General features: G+C 42.5%; 1 protein-coding gene across 6 annotated transcripts in view; it reads right to left on the bottom strand.

The window, feature by feature from the left end:
• Positions 1-19,837, bottom strand: part of PALM2AKAP2 (PALM2 and AKAP2 fusion) — a 260,551-nt gene that overhangs the window by 85,957 nt on the left and 154,757 nt on the right. Inside the window, exon 1 of one of the 6 annotated variants that reach the window (XM_044452465.1) lies at positions 5,421-5,791. The exons of the other annotated variants lie outside the window; for them this stretch is intronic. Coding sequence (XP_044308400.1) covers positions 5,421-5,498 — 78 coding nt within the window. The 5' untranslated portion in view covers positions 5,499-5,791. Of the gene's footprint in view, positions 1-5,420; positions 5,792-19,837 lie in introns of those variants that run through there. 6 annotated transcript variants of the gene reach the window in all.

Here is a 19,837-nt window from a genome sequence, read left to right on the forward strand (position 1 = left end):
TCTTCTGATTATATAAGAAAAAAAGAGGGCAAATGCATTCTCAGCTAAGCTTCATAAAACCTACAAAGTTGCAAAAACCTCCCATCAAACATCAGCAAAGTTGTACAATATTTTATGTCACACTTTATTGTCACTATGAGTATATTGTGTTGGATGCTTTTATTCCTATGTTTATTGGCTTTTTATGATTTACAAGCTTTGCTTGGCTTTTATTATATATACCCTAAGGGCCCCTAGTAGGCAGAGGGTGTGTTTCATGAATAAATAAAATATAACAATTTCATCTTCATGACTGTCAGACAGAAATGAAACTCTGTAGGCCAGGAGCAAGAAAGCAGGACATTCATGTAGATCACTGTAGCAATGTGGCAAGAGTTTCTAATAAGAGTCACAAGGTATTCCCCCGCCCTTAAATTGTTAGAACCCATGAAGTAACATAGATGTAGATTTGTACTTGTATATGCAACTTGTCCCAACATTCAGGCTTCATGGTGCTTCAGATAATTAGTTCTGTCCTAACTGACCATTTTACTTGGGCTTCATTCCAAATTCCAATCCACAGTTCTGCACCTGGTTCTAACTACTGAGCCACGAAATGCTAGAAAAAAAAACACATACAAACCTTGATCCTGCTAGACAATTATAGCAAACTTCTACCATTACAATTACAGGAACACAGAAACCTATAAGTACTGGACAAATCAGAAAGTGTAAACTATGAAAACAGAATGTCAAATTGTCATTAATGAAGGCATGCTTCTCTCTCCATGCAAACAATATAAGAAATGGGCATAGTTTAGATGAAACACAATGATTATGAGAGACCTTCTTTACAGTGATGGAACCTAGGCTGTACTCAAACAACCCTTTTGTAGTTTCAAAATAAGTCCTACTGAATTCAGTGGGATTCAAACACAGGTGTATGGACTGCAAATGCATCCACTTTAAACCACAATGCAGTCTGTCATTAAAATTTAGGAAATGAATAAGTGACTTGAAAGATGCTGGTATACATTAAAATTTTCTCCAGTAAAGAGAACCCCAGCAATTTTTTAAAAATGACCATACTTTTGAAACTGAGAGGGTTCAAAAATAGGTTTTGAGATGACCAGAGGGATTTTATAGGCCGAAACTCCAGGAAGGCCACCTGTTGCCCACTCCTTCCCTAAAGGATCAGCTTTGCATTATGGGGGTGGGCAGAATTTTTTTTGATCCAGTCATGTCTTCGGAGGCTGAAGTAGTTGCATACATCACTTTTCACCAGCTATGGCTGCATGCCAACTGTGCACCTCCTAGACAGAGATCACGAGGATACAATTATTAATGCTTGATAACATCCCTTTTGGATGATTGCCATGCAATGTATGTAGGGCTGTCTTTCAAGTTGATTTAGAAATCTTTGTCAGTATAAAATATGGATGCTAGATTACTAACGGGACCAAGAACATGACACATATCTTACCAGTCTTACCACAACTGGCTACCTATGCCTTTAAAATCCAAAATGGCTGGGGCCAAGGGGAGGATCTGCACCTTGAAATGAGACCACCTTTTTTCACAGGAATCTGCCCATGTACCTCCTCCAAGGCTGTTTGTTGGGTCCTTCTTCCCACCTTGTGAAGTCAGGTAGGCAGCAAGAGGAAGATTTTCTTAATCTGATCATTTTGAATCAAAAGGATCCTTATCAATTTTACTACATAAGTAATTGATTATGTTATTATTCACTGCTACAAAATAAAAAAAAATATACTCCTTAATGCCAATTAGATGTAAGAACAAATTTGGAATATTTGGTGTGGAAAAGCAACACATCAAGGAGCCAACAATAACACAAGTCCTGAAACCTTTCTCTGCTTCCCCCCCCCCCCTTGCCCCCTTCAGTCTGCCTTTCCTTCCTCCCCAGGGACATAGCACTGTTCATATCTATTGATTATATGCTCTGCAGATTAATTTCAGAAAGCAATGAATTGTATATTTAATCTAATAAATGCTTGGCTGTTATAGGCTACAGTTGAAACAAATAATTTTTTGAAAAGTACATCGAACCTTGACTTTCATGGGTTTAACTTCTGCAGATTAATTATTTGCAAGTTTGCCATCAATAATTAAATGGGAGGGTTTTTGGAGTTTTGTGGCCTACTATGGAAAATCATAATCACTGCAGAGAGAGGGCCTCCAAAGCATGCCTTCTTGCCCCACCCATCTGCATGGGGAATCCCTCTGGTATTTTCTTGGTGCACAGAGGAGGCACTGGTGTGTGAAAGGGAGGGTGGGGTATAAGAACATATTAATATAATAAATGGAGAAGAGAAGCCCTGCAGAATCAGACCAAGATCTGAGAGAGGGAGAAGCAATCCAGGACATCCATAGTCAACAGTATTAAGAGTTAAGGTGGGGGGGGGTTGAGATATTCATGGTTTTTCCATTTTCGTGGGAGTCCCGTACCCCTAAGTCCCATGAAACCCCCACGAGGGCCAACTGTACAAGCAGTAGTCCATACATTGACTTTTCAGACCACGTTGCACAGTGAATACTAAACATCTTAAATGCACCAACGCTTCAGTCTCCAGTACGTGCACTGACTTAACCATCCTGAACTAGAAATGTATGTAACATAATGCATCCTCATCCAAATAGGTGGCTGAACAACAAAGCAAATGCTTTTGTAGAATCAGTTTTGTTCCCATGGCTGTTGACTCAATACAAAACAGTTGTGAAAGTGAAATAAATCCCTCACAGATATGAGAAGCCTCTGCAGACCGTTCACTAAGCATGAATACCAATTCACATGCCCAAGCGCTGAGATAGTGCTGGAATCTCGAATGGACTCAATCACAATGCTGAAATGTTAATCACATTTCCCAATATAAAGACAACAGTCTTTTATCTTCATTCTACTGAACAGTCATTTAATATACTACGTATTCATTCTCCCTCTCCTGCCTCCCCTCCTTCCTCTACCACCACCACTACTGGAACTGATTTAGTGAATGCATGTGATGACAAAAAAGAACGAAAGAAAAAAAGAATACCAGCAGTCCCTATTCTGGACAAAGAATCTACAACCCTCCTATTTAGAAACTGTTCTCACATTGTAATGAACCATACCTTCCACTTAAATATGGCCAATATCTTTAATGTTTTCAGGAGAACAGACCTACTAGCTGCAACCTATCTTGAGACTTGTCAGAGCTCCGGCATTAATTTTATAGGGAACTGTGCTTAACTTTAACTGAAATCAATCACACTTAAAAGTGCTTAATTTTGGCAGGACTGTGCATTTTTATATCGGGGGTACAGAATCCATGAGCCAAATAATACTTCGGACAAGTTCTCACGGACCCCTTTCCAATGATGTGACGGGCCCAAGGCAAAAGAAATAAACCCAGCAGATTTAAGCTCAAACCTCTTACTGCCAGTAACTAAGTTTTGGGAAAGACATTTCAGCCTTGAAGAATGGGGGGTGGGGGTGCACACAAACCACAGGAAACAACCAAATGTTTGATCGTTGAGGGAAAATGGGCACTGCCACAGGATCCCCAGTGTGCCAGATTTGGACCCTAAACCTGAATTTCGGCATGCCTGTTTTAAATAGAGTTGACTGAGGTCTGAGCTAGGTAGTCCACAGTTCAAACCTTGCCTCTTGTCATGAACATACTCAGTGGCTCTAGGGTGGGTGTTGTATCCCCTACCACAAACACACACACACATCCTGCAATATGGATCTAATATTACTGGCTTACTTCAGTAGCCTACTGCATGAACTAATATAATAACATCATAATTAAATAAAGCAAATGATAATACAAAAAATAATAAGTTTGTTCAAACAGTTCAGAGTTTCCACATATCCTAGCAAGGTGTCCTGTGTGCTAATTGATCTGTGGTTTCAAAACTAAGATTCAAGCATACTGGAGGGAGGGAAAACTGAAGCCTAATCAGTCATTTTAGCTGCTTCTGGCAGATCAACTTATCAGAGAGAGGTGATAAGCAGAAGGAGCAGGTAACCAATTTCCGGCCCTGTTCCCAGTCTTCTCTCTAAGAGACTTTCCCTACTCCCAAGGGTTTCAAATGCTTGCAGACCCCTAGGGGGAAAAGCTGCTACAGGACTCACTCAGTCTCAAGTAGGGAAAAGGCAAAGGGTTACTAACCTCACCCTTGCTTCTCTAAATTTAAATGCCCCTTAACCCCCCCCCCCCCCGACCGCCCCTGCTCAAAAGAGCACCATTGAACTATACCGACATGTGTTTCTATATAACATGTTGCTTGGCTCACAGTCTGATACTTCAGAAAGGAGGCAAAACAGTAAAATATGCATTTCAGACTCAACAGCATAAAGGACGGGAAACAAATCAACATGGAAAGCAAGAAAGAATAGTGACATTCAGAAGGGGACAAGGCATATAACTGCAGCATAAATCCAGCATAAAGGATTGGCACTCCCTAGTCTTTACGGGGTATATGCCTATATAATATTTCCCTTTCAATACTAATATGTATTTAGAAGCCTGTTTTTAAGGGTCTGGAAACCCATACCTGAATATGACAGTATCTCTGTGAGTCCTGTAGTCTATACAGAAAGGAATTTGTTTCTTCCATCTTTGCCCTTCAGTTTCTCTTCTCACTTCATACGCAGAGATGAGTCAACATACCCTGAACTCAAGAGCCCCTCATATATTCTTTCCCTAAAATCAAGCCCCCCTAATGACGAACATACCAATGTAAGAATTTCACTACCTCACTAAGCCTATACAACACATACCCTACCTCAACTGTGATTCCCAGTGGCTTACAGAACATTTGTGCTGAAAAGCTGATCTGATATCTTCCCAAACATCAGCCCTACCTAGTCTCAATTTGCAAACACAAATTCCTCCGAGATGCAGGGGGGTTTAGCTTTCTGCTCATTATTCTCCACACATTTGATGCAGGAAGGGCCAATATAGTTGCAAATTCCAAAATAGAAGATGGCAGCTTGTCACATGCACTGGAAAAGGTGTTCTGTTTTACCTATCACAATATTTCCTCCTCAAGACCTTTACACTTGTCCCATAAACCCAATGATACTCCCTCCAACATTAAGTGTCCTCCATCGTTCAGCACATTGCTTTTGAACCCCTAAATGACTTCTGCAATCTATATCCCATTAATTGCAACAGGAGGAGCATGTGAAACTGGGAGTGAGAAGATAGAAACACGACTCACAGCCCCACTCCTTTCAAGGTTATGCTGAAGGACTGAGCCAGGTTTTTCCAAAATACTTGTGATGGCTTATTATTTTTACATCATATTTATAGCAAGGTCACTCATGTAGTACCGAATTTCCTCCCTCACTCCCCCCTTAAGGCCAGTGGTTTTGTACCTTTGGCATGCACACCTAGTAAAAGTCTCGTTTCCGCCACAATCCTAAACACACTTACCTGGGAGTACGTCCTACGGAACTCAGTGGGGCTTGCTTCTGAGTAGACATGTATAGGATGGCACAATACCTCATGCATAATATAATGGAGCTAGTGACCTGGCCACGGACAAGGCATCAGAGGAAAGATTACATCAGGGCAGGGAGGCGGAACTCTGGAGAAGAGGCGGGACTGCGCCCCCCTTGGTCGGCATCCCTTGAAAACCCACTGCACAACGCTGCTGCCTTGCTCGCAATCCTCGCCCGCTCGCTCGCTCTCTCGCACCCACTCACATTCTCTCTCTCTCTCTCTCTCGCACACTCACTCACTCACTCACTCACAGGTCTTTAACCGAAGCTCTGCAGCTGCGACCACAGAAACCACCAAAGAGGGAAGAAACCCTCCAGCGCCTTTCCTCTCCCCGAGAGGGTGCGGACAGGCTGGGGTTGAGCACTCGCTCGCTCCGGGTCCTCCCCGCCGCTCTCCCAACAGTTGTCCGGCTTAGGCAAGCCCGAGCCCCGTCCCCGAAGCGAAGACCACGAGGCGGCGGCGGCGATCTTTACCTCGGTCTCTTTCTCCAAGCAGCCGCCGCCTTCGGCTTCGGCTTCAGCCCGACGGCGTGGTCTTCGCTCTCTGTCTGCCACTGCGCCAAGGCACCGATGGGCCCCTGGCGCCGAGAGCAGCCGCCTCTTTTCTCCTCCTCAGCCGCCGCCTCGGCTCAGCTCGCCGCGCTGGCGGTTTCAAGTCTGGGAAGCAGTTTGGGAAGTGATGCAGCGCGGCAGTAAAACCCCCATCTGCGAGGAACGGGGGTGGGTGTGGAGCGCTGGGCGGCCTCTCCGCATGACATTGAAGCCGGCCGGGAGCCCGCTTTTATTTTTTGCTCGCTTGCCGCGCTGCTCCCGCCCGCCCGCCTCCTCGCCCTCTGTCGCTGCTGCGGCTGCTCAGCGCTGCATAAGAAATAAATAACCGACCAGGAGCCGCTTTCGCCCTCGTTCCCGCGCGCTCCGCGCAGCCAACGTGTTGAAAGAAAAAGCTGCTTCCTCGGGTTACCTCGCCATCGACTCGAGACTCGCGGAGCCTGCGAAATGGCTGCGCCTCTGCTCTTCTCATCCTAACCCACTCCCGCCTGGCTGGGAGGGGGCGCGGCCGCCCTAAAGGCGATCCTGTGCCCACTTGCCCGGGAGTGAGCCCTGCTGAACCCCATGGGAGACCATGGCTCAGCGGCAGAGCCCATGCTTTGCAGCAAGCCCCTGCCACCCCAAGTTCCACTGGAAAGCTGCCTGAAACCCTGGAAAGTGGCTGCCAGTCAGTATTGGCAATATGGGTCTGGATGGATGGTGCAACTAGGCTTGTTTGAGGCAGCTTCCTGTGTTATTCCTATGAGTAGATACATAAAGTGTAATGCTGTTCTACACCTTTCTTCAAAAGTGAGAAGGCACCCTAATATTCCTCAGGACAGGACTGTTGTTCCCAAGATCACCAGCCTTAAACCTGCAACCTCGTGCAATTAGGCTGGTCACCCCTTCCTTTTTTCAAAGTGTGGTTCTTTATTTGGCAGTAAAATGTAGTTTGCAAAGAAAAACTTACTCTAGAGTATCACACACCAATCCAGTCCTACTGTATTATCTAAGGTGGAAAATCCAATTGATACTTTTCCCGTTTATTCTTGTTTGCTAACTAGCAACCTGCTTTTCCCACTAATAGTGCTCGTGGCAAAACTATTCACACAAAGAAAAATCAGTGGGACTGTGTTCCTGTGTGAACTGCACTACACCATCACCAAACTACACCTCCTGTTTAGTTTCAGTGGGTCTTGTAGAGGAAAACAGTTCAGATCCTGGTCGGATCTGTAGCCCTAACTTTGCTACCCAAATTCTGTTGCCAAGGGGGCTTGGGCATTGACAGCTCATAATATTACTTATCACAGAACAATGAACACACTGGATGATCTAGAATAGTTTGCACGCATCATTGTTCATCATAGTTGTCTCTTGGCTAAAATGGAATTTGTAAAAAAATCTGCTAGCCAGTCTGTTTTGCCTTGTAAACAGACACTGGAATGTGCATGTCCCCGCTGCCATCAACACAGGCAACAAAACTAATTGTTTTAGGGATTATCAGGAAACACCATGTGCACAAAGATGGGGGAAGTCAGAAGTCCCTTGTTTTAAACTACTTGTGTTCTTCATTTCCTAATATTATAGCTCCAGGAAAACATGTGATAATGCTTAGCATATCAGTAGCCCTTGCATATCAGTAGCCCTCCAAGAGTTCTGTATGCATTATCTTACTCATCTTTATATCAGCTCTATCTACACATTGCAGGCTGAGAGATAAAGCCTGGCTACAGATTGGAATATAGTTGAGGCAAGATTCACATCAAGCACTGCACAGTTTACTTATTTAATACATTAATGCCTTACTTTGCTTCCCTCATGGAATGCAAAGTAATACCTGGTATCACCAGGCTGCCTCACCCAAGCTCTGATAAGACCAGGACCTTCTTAGATGCAAGAATCCAGTTGCTTCATGTGCCTCTGCATTTCATAGCTCAAGGCTCCCGGCACTATGCCAGCTCTGAAAGCAGACTGTTTTGGGAGAATTCCTAGCACCTTAGTTCCAACATTGCCTTCTTTTGCAAATCAGTGCTACCAGTTCTAATATGCCCTTTCAGGTGCCCTTTCAAAAATAAATCCTATTTTTATTTTACCCCTACCCCATTCTTCCCCCCATTCTCTTTTGAGAATAAGATAAAATTGCAGGATGTTCCATAGAGCTTTTCATAAGGAAGTGGCTTGTATCAGACTAGTGGCTTGTCAGACCAATAAATTATTTAGCCCAGTACTGACCAATAGTGCCTCTCTAACCCAAGCGTTTCTCATTTGTGCAATGCACAATAGCATAGAGAACATTTGCTACTGTTTGGACCTGGGTCAACATAATAGTAATGTATCTCACCACCTTAAAAATACTATAATTTGTGACATTAGAATTCTTCTAACCCTCCCACCAACCAGTGCATATTAATGCCTGTATAATTTTGTAGTTTATAGAGGTAGCATCTGGCTTTCCCACATCCCTATATAGCAACTTCAGAGGGAAACGTTGGCTGTCCAGTATGTGGTCAAGAGAAAGCAAGTGCTTTCCTTTGTAACCCAATTAAGAGTCCTCTTTTCCAAATCTGAAACATTTTGATTGTTTCCAACAATTTTTTGCAGAATGAAATGATTGTGACGATGATGTTTATACCCTGCCTTTTCTTCTTCTACCAAAAAACCCAAGGTGGCTTGCATAATCGTCCCCCAATGTAATGCCGTTTGGGCACAGTGGTACCATTTAATTATGAAATTTGGAGGTATGGAAAGTTTTACTATAGGGAATTTCCATATTGTCCAAGCTAGTCCTTTATGGTGTTGTATGTAGCAAATGTGTTAAGGCAGTGTGAAGATCTGAGCAACTGCCCCATTAAAAATGGTTCAGCTGTCCAGATAATTCAGCTCATCCTATTATAATCATACAACATAATCCTATGCATGTCTGCTCAGACCACTGAGCTCAAAGGGGCTTACTCCCAGGTATGTGGGTGTAGGATTAAAGTGTTACTTGACAACAACAGAAAAACAGGACTTGCAATTTAAGCAAAGTGAAATTGAAAAAGTCCTGGGAAGTTATCCATTTACATTTATTGGCCATTTTTTCCTATAACCTGCATCCAACTTAGAAAACAATGTAATTTATTTATTTATTTATTTATTTATTTATTTGAACATTTCTATGCCGCCCGTTGCCGAAGCCTTGGGGCGGCTTACAACACAAAATAATTTAATTTAAATAGATAATATTGAAAAGTTATAAAATACCACCAATTATTTAAAAAGGGTAGTGGAAAATCTATCTAAAAGCTGGTTTCAGTTAAAACCTATTAACTATATAAAAATGGAAATGCTTTTCATATCAGAAAAAAGCCTTAACCCTCCAGTGAAATTTCACAAGATTGGCTGTTCTTAGGAGGCTGCTGCGCTTGTGCAGCTATGAATGGATGTGGGTGTCCTAAGGTCACCCATGCTAGCTCTGCCCATCTGTGCAGCCCACAAAGCAGCATCTGTGCAGCAAGCAGTGTGGTGCAGTGGTTAAGAGCAGAGGGCCGGGATCCAGGCGATCTGTGTTCTGGTCCCTGCCCATCCTTGGAGCCAACTGGGTGATTTTGGGCCAGTCACAGACTCTCAGCCCAACCTTCATCACAGGTTTGCTGTTGTGGGGATAAGACCGAAAACAGCAGGAGGAGAATCATGTAAGCTGTTTGGGTTCTTTGAAAAAAAGAAAAGGTGGGATATAAATCTAATAAATAAAAAATAACCACCAATGCTGCCCTGAAAAGCTTCCCACCAAAGGATGCATAAATGCTATCACTAAGAAATACCATGCTGCGTACATAAACTGACTTGGTTATCACTTTACTGAAATTCTGATATAAAAAAGATAACAATGAAGTGGGCATGAAAGTGTATGCCAGAATACACTTAAGGTGCCATATTATGCAAGTTTGGGCAGAAAAAAGTCCTACCGCTCCCAGACTTCCCCAGGCAGTGTAAACATGCCTAGGATTGTACCCACAATCCTGAAGGTGCCATCAGACTTTATCCTGGTTTTACTTCAGTCCAGTAGCATGGCTACTTCTCTGGACATTGCTTCATTTCTGTTACAAAAGCTATCTTAGAGGGAAACACACACACACACAATTATCACTATCCTCCATCAGCACATCTCCAACTGATTGCATGACAGAGTAAGTATATTGGCCTCACAAAAGTAAATAGATGACCATCGGCTTATTTACCTCTTTCAAGTCCTTCCAAGTCATTAACTCTGCTTGGAAGCTTAATGCATATTGTCCACATGGACTTGGTGCCACCTTACCCTACATCCACTCATGCCAACATCATTTTCCCAAGAAGCTCTGGAATCTTCATTATCTTCATATCTGTGGCTAATTTCTCTTATGTGCAATTCTGAGGCACTAGGTACTGCCCGGAGTATTACTTAGTAGTAATCACAAAAGTTGGTAGCTTCTTATGACATGATAAGCCATGGTAGTTTCTTGTGTAGGATGGTCTGTTATGTCATCTGAATGCTGTTGTGATATTTCAGCATGGTATGTTTGGTTTTTAGAATCCAAAATAAGAAACAATGGTCTGTTCTATGGTTACCACCCTTCACCATGGTTTCTCTGATCATCTGAACCCAGCATTGTGGTTTCCAAGGTCCTGATATTCAGCTACCACAGATTCCCCTGTGAAGAATGGCAAGAGCTGCTCCAACTATTCCAAATGGGATTGATGGGACACATGCCAACAGCAGGAGGACTGAATGAGGAGGGTGGAAACCATGCTAGCATAAAAATTGCTTGCTTTTCTGCCAGGTACAGCCAGGCAAAAAAACTGCACACTGTGGAAACCATGGAGGATGGTTAAATGCAACATGTGAACTATGTTCTGTCCTCATTCTGCAATTAATAATGTTGATTTGGTGTGTACCCTAGTAGTGGGGATTATTATTGAAATCATCAATTTATCATCACCAGGTTTAGCAGTAGAGATCACTGGCCTGAATACTAGTTTGACTCCAGGTGGTATCTATTCTCTCAGCTTTTGCCTCCCTTCTTAGAATCCCAGTATGAACCAAGCAAACAAACAAACAAACAAACAAACAGCTTCTTATATTTTCCTTGTGGAAAACTTACAGCCCAAGATTGCAGGCTTTCAGACCACTTGCACTTAAGTCCTGTGACTGAAGTCAGCAGAGCTATGGATTGTAGCCCAAGAGGATCCCTACTGAAAGTTGATATTGAGCAAAACATGCTTTTTTATAGCTGAGTAGGCATTGTTGACTGCAGGGAAACTTTTTAATTAATTGATAGACCTGAAAGGTGAACTGCTTGACCCTTGGCCAATTTACTGGAACTGCCCTTCTTCTTGTGGAGATCAGTGTAGGTGGTGGCATTTTCTTGTGCCACACAGTAGAGTGAGTAATCTCAATGTTCTGATTTCCCTATTTCTTACAGTGGGGGTGTATTTAATTAATACTAATTAGGCAGGGGACTATTAATAAGCCACAGAGGAAATCAAGTGTTGTTTCATCTCACATATTTTAGTAAGTGTTGCTCATTGCCTGTAATTTGCATTTTAAAACCTTTGCAACAGCGGAACAAAATTTGTCTTAAATGCCTTTAATAAAGACACATTTCCTTAATGTTACAAGTTTTGCTTTCAGAGATGCAGCAAAAAAATAAATAAATAAAAGCAGAGGCAGACATGGAATAGATTACACTAGCTAGGCTTGTTTTAAATCACTGCACGTTTAATGATTTGGAAGGGTGGGTGGACTCAATCAAGTGTTCTGGAATGTAGCAGGAATACAGATGCAAAAGCAGATCAGTCTGCCCTGTAGAGAAGGTATATGACTCGCTATGGCTGTTGTTGTTTATTAAGGATTCAGCTATGCAAGTGGGTCCCAAGTGGGTGGCAGAGAGAAATCATGATGTGGATGTACATGAAACACTTAATAGAATGTGGCACTCAGCGGATTTGCTACACAAAATCTGCAATTTGATCCACTCTAGATGTCTTCTCCTAAGGATCAACAAACCTTGTAGTTACAGTGATTTTAAGGGAGGATCAACAGATTCATGAAAAATAGACTAGCATTAGATATTAGCCATAATAGCTAACAAAACCTCCATGAGCAGAAATAGGATGCCACGTAGTGTCAGATGTTCAGCATAAATGGTGCAGTGGAGCACCATCTTCATACCCTGTCTTGCCCATGAGCTTCCTGGGGTATTTGTGACCTTGGTTTGGTGCAGGAAAATAGCTCTTTTAATGTATGAATCTGAACTTTATTTTTCATCTTCAGTATTCAGTGGGGATGAGACACAGAATGCAGTTCTTAATTAAAACAAAATGAAACACACACACACACACACACACACACACACACACAAGATAAGAGCAGTGTCTTGTTTCATTCTTCTTTCTGGACATGAATATTTCCTGATAACTTCCAAAAGGGGCACAAAGATTTGCAGAAATGCAGGCATTCTTTGTGTGTTTCATGAAAGTCTAATGAATCTAAGGTAATCCATCAGTCATCCAACAGAGCTGGAGGAAATGTGGAGGTCACCTTCATATGAGTTTTACATTGTAGCACAGGAATATTTAGCATTATAGGCAGGCAGTGTGGTATGCTAACACAGCAGGCAAGGTAGGCGATCTTGGAGTGGAACCAATGATTAATTAATGCATTCTGTAGGGATTGTGAATTCTCTTCAGGGAATGGTCACTTCCCAGCTGTAATGTTTACAACGTACTCCTAAGCATAATTCTTCGGAGGTCTTGTTAGGTTTAGTGAAACTTAAAGGAACTAAATATGATCAAGGTCAAAGCAGACATTACTTTAACTCCATTTCCTTGCGAGTGGTGGACATAATCTAGATCTTAAAGTTCTCCCACTCCCTATCCAGCTAGAGAACCTTTCTAGCTTGGGGATCCTGTATTTCCTATATGTTTTAATTTGAAATAGATGGTAGATACAAAGTTAAAGTAATATCTGTTTTGGCCTTTAGAACAGGAACCTCAGGAAGAAAACTGTACCAGTTCTTCAGACTACTGGTGAGGAGGGTGTTTTAATGGTCTCTCACACTTCATATACAGTGGTACCTTGGCTCACGAATGCCTTGGCTCACGAACAAATCAGGTCACGAACAAAAACTTCTGAAAAAATTTGACTTGGGTCGCGAACACCGCTTTGGGTGGCAACCAAGATTGCAGCCGTCTCTCCCCTGCCCCCAAGTGGGGAGATGGCCATGATTGCAGTTGCTTTCGTGCAGGGAAGGCGTGCGTGATCAGAGGCGCACTGCTGCAGGAGAGTCGGGAGCAGCAAAGCAGAGCCACGGGGAGAGGGCCGAGATTCCGCCTGTCTTTCCTGCAGGAGCGCGCCTCTGATCAGGCACGCCTTCCCTGCACGAACAGAACTGCGATCACGGCCATCTCCCCACCCCCAGCGCACCGTTTGCGCCCATCTCTCCCTCCCCCAGTGTGCCCGTGATCAGGCCCACCTCTCCCCCCCACCCTCCCAGCGTGCTGGGATGACGGGCACTTGCAGAGATGACGGGCGCAATCTCAGTCGTGCTGCGGGGGGGGGGGGAGATGGCTGTGCTTGTGCTTGGGGTGAGGGGGATGGCCGCGATCTTTGCTGTTGTTACTTTGCTTCACATTTTTCTGATTTAAAAAGTGGTTACAGAATGGATTAATCTTATTTACACTGAACCTTATGGGGAAATTTAACTTGGCTCTCAACCAATTTGGGTCACGACCAGAGTCCTGGAACAGATTAAGTTCGTGAGCCAAGGTACCACTGTACTTCCTCCACATTAGCAAATCAGGGAAAAGGCTAGACTAGAGCCATCTTCATAATATGCTACTTTTATATACAAGGGATTTTTTTGGGGGGGGGGGAAGGTTACCAGTGAGTTGCTGCCAGTCAGTGTTGACTGTACTGGGCTAGATGTAACAATGGTCTTACTTACTGGAAAGCAGTTTCTTTTGTTGTCACTTTGTTGGCCTGTTTATTTATAAGTTAGCTTATCCTGTAAATCAGGGACAGCCAAGAGTAACAGCAGTTGTGCTTTCCATGGGTTCCAAAACTGCACAGCTTGTTTTTTCTGTTTTTGACATGAATCTGGGGGCAACCTGCCTTGGACAGCTGGTCCTTAAACACACACACATACACACACACAAACTTGTAAGGAAGAGAAAAGGTGCTAGCAAACGTGACCACGGAGAGTTTAGACAACCCCTTGTTTTTCCTGCTTATTAGTTGCATTTTACTAGGTGAAAATTCATAACCCATGTTTCTTTTTATTTGTTTTTAATGCAAAATAGTTTTAAGTTGCGCATAAACCTCTGGTCCATTAGTTAGGATCTTTTGCATCATTGCACTTACTCTCATTTGCTATTTTGATGCCCAAGTGAGTGGGCAAGAAAAATAACAAATGCAGGTCAAGGTAAATAAGGGCAACAAAGTTGCCCATTGGGACAACATAACTGATCCTTAACACACAAACTGATGCAGCCTGAATCAGGAGAAATGTCAGCAAAAGAAACAAACTCAGGATGTGGTATCCATGCTGTGGAATATTAGGGAAGGAGTTAGAAAAATTGCCGATGTGGTAATGTCATATAAATCTAGGGTGCAGCCACATTTTGAACATTCAATGAAGATCTGTTTGTTTTTGTCTCAAAAAGGATATTGTGGCTCTGGGAAAGTTTCAGAACAAGGGAACTAAAATGAATAAGGACCTGGAATAACGGAAACATTTGAGACTTTTTAGTTTAGAAAACTGGGTGGGATATAACAGAAGTTTATTAAATTATGCCTGGTATGAGAAACTGAACTAAGAGATATTTTCCCCATTTCTCCTAATATTAATGGTCAGGGTCATCCATCTGTCCTGTGACACTTAGGGATGTTTGAGTTTAAAAGAAAGATGACTAAGGAGCTACACTGAGGTGAGGAAGGTTCAGTTCTCCAGATGTTGTACTGCAGCTTCCATCAGCACTAACCAGCATAGTTAATGGTAGGAAATGATGGAGGTTGCAGTCCACCAACATCTGGGGGGCCGCAATTTCCCCACCCCTGAACTACTTGACAGATATTTATAAAATTTATTCATAGCATACTGAGAGTGAGATAAATAAGTTCCTGTCCTTATTAGAATTATATTATATATATTCTATTAGAATTAATTCTCATAATAATAGAATTTGAGGTCATCCAGTGAAATCAATTGGTAGTAGACTGAAGAGAGAAATTTCTTTTTTTCATGTTTCTTCAGACTGCATAATTTTTGGAATTCCTTGATATAAGCTGTGGTAGTGATGGGCAGCAGCTGAAGGTAGAATGTGATGCATGTTTAGCCAGAATGCAGCAAAGGGACAGAAAAAACATGACTGGGGCATACTGGGAGTTGTAGACCTTTGTTCTGTCTAAACATAGGATTGTACCTTTAGATGCTTTTTAAAGGGGATCATTGCTATGTGCTGCTGTCTCCTTGTTACTTCTTTCAGAGCCAGCTACCTATCCAGAATGAGACAGTCTTCTTTAAGAAGTGCTTTTACTGAGATGCAATTTCAAGTTATGCCAACTGAACTTCTGGATGGATGGTATAATAAAATGTCTTTTGAATGCAGGTTATGTATTTGCGGTTCATATCGAGTGGAAGACATTATTCATTATATATTAATCTGCCCACAATAGAGAAACCCTAGAGAGAGATTCTTGAAACCCCTTTTAACATATGGGTATAGGAATGCCCCGGCAGAAATGGTAAGTGGGATACTGAACTAGTTGAACACCAGCCTGCTCTGGCAGGGATGTTTTGCTTCAGTTTTTATATTTTATATCCATGGAAATGTAAATAGTTGGACAAGATATCGCTGTTCACTATAAGGACAAAAGCACCAGCCCTTGTGTGGTTGGGAATTATTCCAAGAAAATAAATTGGCCATATTGAATGAATTTTCCATGATTAAACGCACAAAGCGCCCTAATGAAACTGAGCTAGCATAATGAAAGGGCAGGTAAAAGGTAAGTCGAATCAGCTGGGTTGATTTGAGAGACTTGGAAACAAGACTCACGCGATCATGTCACAGCGCATGCTGCAAGGCAGAGGCAAGAGGAGTTAGCTTGCCTGAGCAGGACTGCTAGATGCAAAATCACCGTTGATGGGGGTGCACGCAGAAGACTGGTGTTATCCACTCTTGGGAGGGACCCCTCCTCTCTTTTAGGGGAGAACAGTATGGAAAACACCAGCGATTACTGATAAGACTGATAAGACGCTGTAAATTCAGAAAGAACTAAAAGGTAATATAAGCATGACAAAGAACTACTGTGAATTGAATATATCATAGAGACACATATGCCAGGTAGCTGAGATAACCCAGGCTCCCTGCTGCACCATGATGCCTTAACTGAGCTCCACCGCTTTTCATTCCTGCCCAGGATCAGGCACTCTACCAGGCCAGATAAAGATAGCGGGATCCTCCAGCAATTTTTGTACTTTGTGAGCCCATCCTCTCAGATTTATTGAGTCTTCCCATTCTGAGAGCACAACACTTTCCTTTAGCAAATCCTGCTCCACAGGAGTCACTGAGAAAGTGCCATTCTGAGGGAATGTATAATTTTCCATTAATCCTGATGCTGGATCTTTCAGGTGGTTTGCTTTCATAAAGTAGACTGATCCCTGAATAATAAACCAGACTCAACTATCCATATCATGGTTCTATTTAGACCATGGTTCAATTTATATGTTTATATTTTTTTACTGTCTGTAACAGTACAATCCTATGCATGGGTACTCCAGAATAATTTCCAGTGAGTTAAAGGCACAATCCTATGCAAATTTAGACAGAAAGATGGTCTACAACTCCCAGCATGCCCCAGCTAGTCAGATAGTTGGCTGGGGCATGTTGGGAATTGTAGGCCATCTGTCTATCTAAATCTGCATAGGATTCTCTCCCAAGTGGGAAAAAGGTTTCTTGCCTGCTTAACTTGGAAGATGTACAGTGTTGTTGTTGTTCTGCCTTTACTGTGAGTTGGGTTTAATTTGTTTTTATAGCTATTTTAGTGTTCATAATGAAGGGGCATAGATATGGACATCAACAGATTCTGAGTGAAATAGGAAAACCCAACAAGTAGCTTTTAACAAGCAATGAAACACTATCAAGTTTGGCAAATGCAGTGGGGGAGAGAATTCCAAAGGTGGAACATCACAACAGATAGTGGATCACCACAACATATAGAAGCAAAGGCGGCCAATGGGTCCAACTCCAGCACAGTGCAGGACTCTAGGTTAAAGCATCCCTAACTGATGGCTGTCTGGCTGCATCTGGAATTTCTTCTGTGTGGGAGAGCCCACAACCTCCTCTTGGTAATTGGTTCCATTATCCTACTGTTCCAACAGTCTGGATTTCCCCCCCCCCCCCCAGATGTTCAGCTGGAATCTGGCTTCTTGTAACTTGAACCCATTATTCCATGTCCTGCACTTTGGGATAATCAAGAAGAAATTCCGGTCCTCTTGTCTGGGGCAAACTTTCAAATACTTGAAGAGTGCTATCATATCAGCTCCCCTCAGTCTTCTATTCTCCAGACTAAACATGCCTAATTTTTTCAGTCTCCCCTCATAGGGCTTTGTTTCCGATCCCCTGATTATCTTTATTACCACCCTCATTTAATATATATCTATATAGATAATAGACACGTGTTATATAAATAAATGCATGTTTGTTTGAGCAATGACAAAAAATTCAAAACTACAATAGAAACTGACTGACTGACTGACTGACTGATGGATGGACTGACTGACCAACCGATTTAGTGATCTCTATTAGTCTTTGGCATTATAGATCCAAGACCCTGAAACCTAGCATGCATATTAAGGGAATCACTATTAAGGTGTGCACCTCATGGTTATTTAAGTGCATGTATTAATTTTAATTAATGCAACCAGCACACAGTTCTGCAACCAAAACAGCTGGAAGCTATGTTGGAGTAGTCTGAGGGTTAGACACTTACAGCTGCCTCCTCCCCACCCTTGTGGGGTAGCTTCTGCTGAGGGGACTGGGCTGGGCAGACCTCAGGAAATTGTAGGGGTACACCATAGCAGGTGACATGCTTCAGGGTGCTAGTGGCCATTGCTTCACTCAAGACAAAGTGGACACAATGAATCCAACTCTAACATTCCCTACTTCCAAATTAGTTCCTTGTAATTTAACCCCGTTCTCCAATATGGTGAGGATTTAGCTTTGCAGGAATGTATAAACAAGTGAAAGTTGTCCATTTGGTCAGAAGTTCTGCAACATCATGGCACTGTGGACCAAGTTTGTTCATGCACCACTACGAAATAGAATGGCTTTTGAGGAAGCATTGTTTGGATAAAAAGACCTACAACAAGTCCTATGAAATATGTAGCCACCCCACCCCATCCATGAAGAGTCACTGTTTTAGGACATCCCTTTCCTGCCTGTTCCATCCCCTAGTCTGAGAAACAGAAACACAACAAAGTCTCCTAGGGAGAAATCCAAGGAGTGCAGCACTATTATTTTCCCAAAGTAAATGGCCAAAGACTGGAAGTACCATTCACTTCAAAGGACATCCCACTGCACTCATACCCGTGGAACCCAAGAAGAATGATGGACTGGAGCAGGTGGCTTCCATACATACAGCCCTTTGGAATGCAGTACATCTGTTGGTGATCTTGTCTGAGTGGTTTTTCGTGTGCATGTGTGTGAGAAAGAATTTCTGACCTCTAACAGATACAGGCTTAAATTCTGCTCTGCAACGAAAATGAGTGTTGTCTCTCATGAACAAAATATCCTGGAGAAACAGCGGTTAAGGTATACATGAATACCTCCTTTCCAATTCAGTTGGTGAAAAAGATGAAATAACTACACAGCTGTAATATGTCACCTACACATTTTGCTCTTTCCTTTCTGAAATGTAAAAATGATGAGATGATGGCTGATTTGATAACAGATTCGTAAAGCCTTATGACCTAAAACTCCAGGAATGTCTCCCTTGTTAGATCCTCCAAATGATGCCAATCAGCTGTTGAGAGGGGCACAGAGAACAAGGAGGCAAAATGGAAGCAACTTCCTGCCCTGAACAGCTAAACATCAGTACGAAGAGGTATTACCCTCCTTCTCCCAGCTGCCATTCAGGACCACTCAGGGACCATCTTGCCCTAAGAAGAGGGGAGAGAAAAGGCAGGAGAACCTAATGAACAGAAGCTGCCATCATGGTGCTACTCAAGAACCAAGAGGCCTCCCTCAATTGTCATTACAGCTGCCACCATCTTGCCCTGATGGAAGAAAATATCTGATTTTCAGTAATAATACTAACAGTAAGAATGATAACAACAATAATTACAACATTAATTTTCCTGTAGCTTGTTTTGCTCATTCATTAAGGGCTGTTTAAATATTTCTTTTATGAAAACTGCCTTATCGGGTTCATCTCAAATCAATCAGTCAATCAATCAATATGAATGCAAAATCCCTTGTACTGGTTTGTGCATGTGCTTCTTCATCCAGTTCAAACCAGGGGCTTCTGCATGTGCAATCCATTTGGGTCAAGTATGTTTAAAATTCAGAATAAGAAAACAGATTTTTGGAAATGAGGTCCTTCAACAACAACAACAACAACAACAACAACAACTGACCCCAATATTTATCAGTACTGCCTTCTTACACTGCCAATTCACATGGTGCATTCTCTATATTGTACTGGACATAAGGATGCCTAGGGTAGATCACATGCCTAATAGTAGAAATTACTATACGAATGGGCTCAAGTATAGCTTCACTGAACCCCTGTAGCAATTC

The sequence above is a fragment of the Varanus komodoensis genome, unplaced genomic scaffold, assembly GCF_004798865.1.
Source record: "Varanus komodoensis strain SLA01 unplaced genomic scaffold, ASM479886v1 scaffold72, whole genome shotgun sequence".
Taxonomy (NCBI): Eukaryota; Metazoa; Chordata; class Lepidosauria; order Squamata; family Varanidae; genus Varanus; species Varanus komodoensis.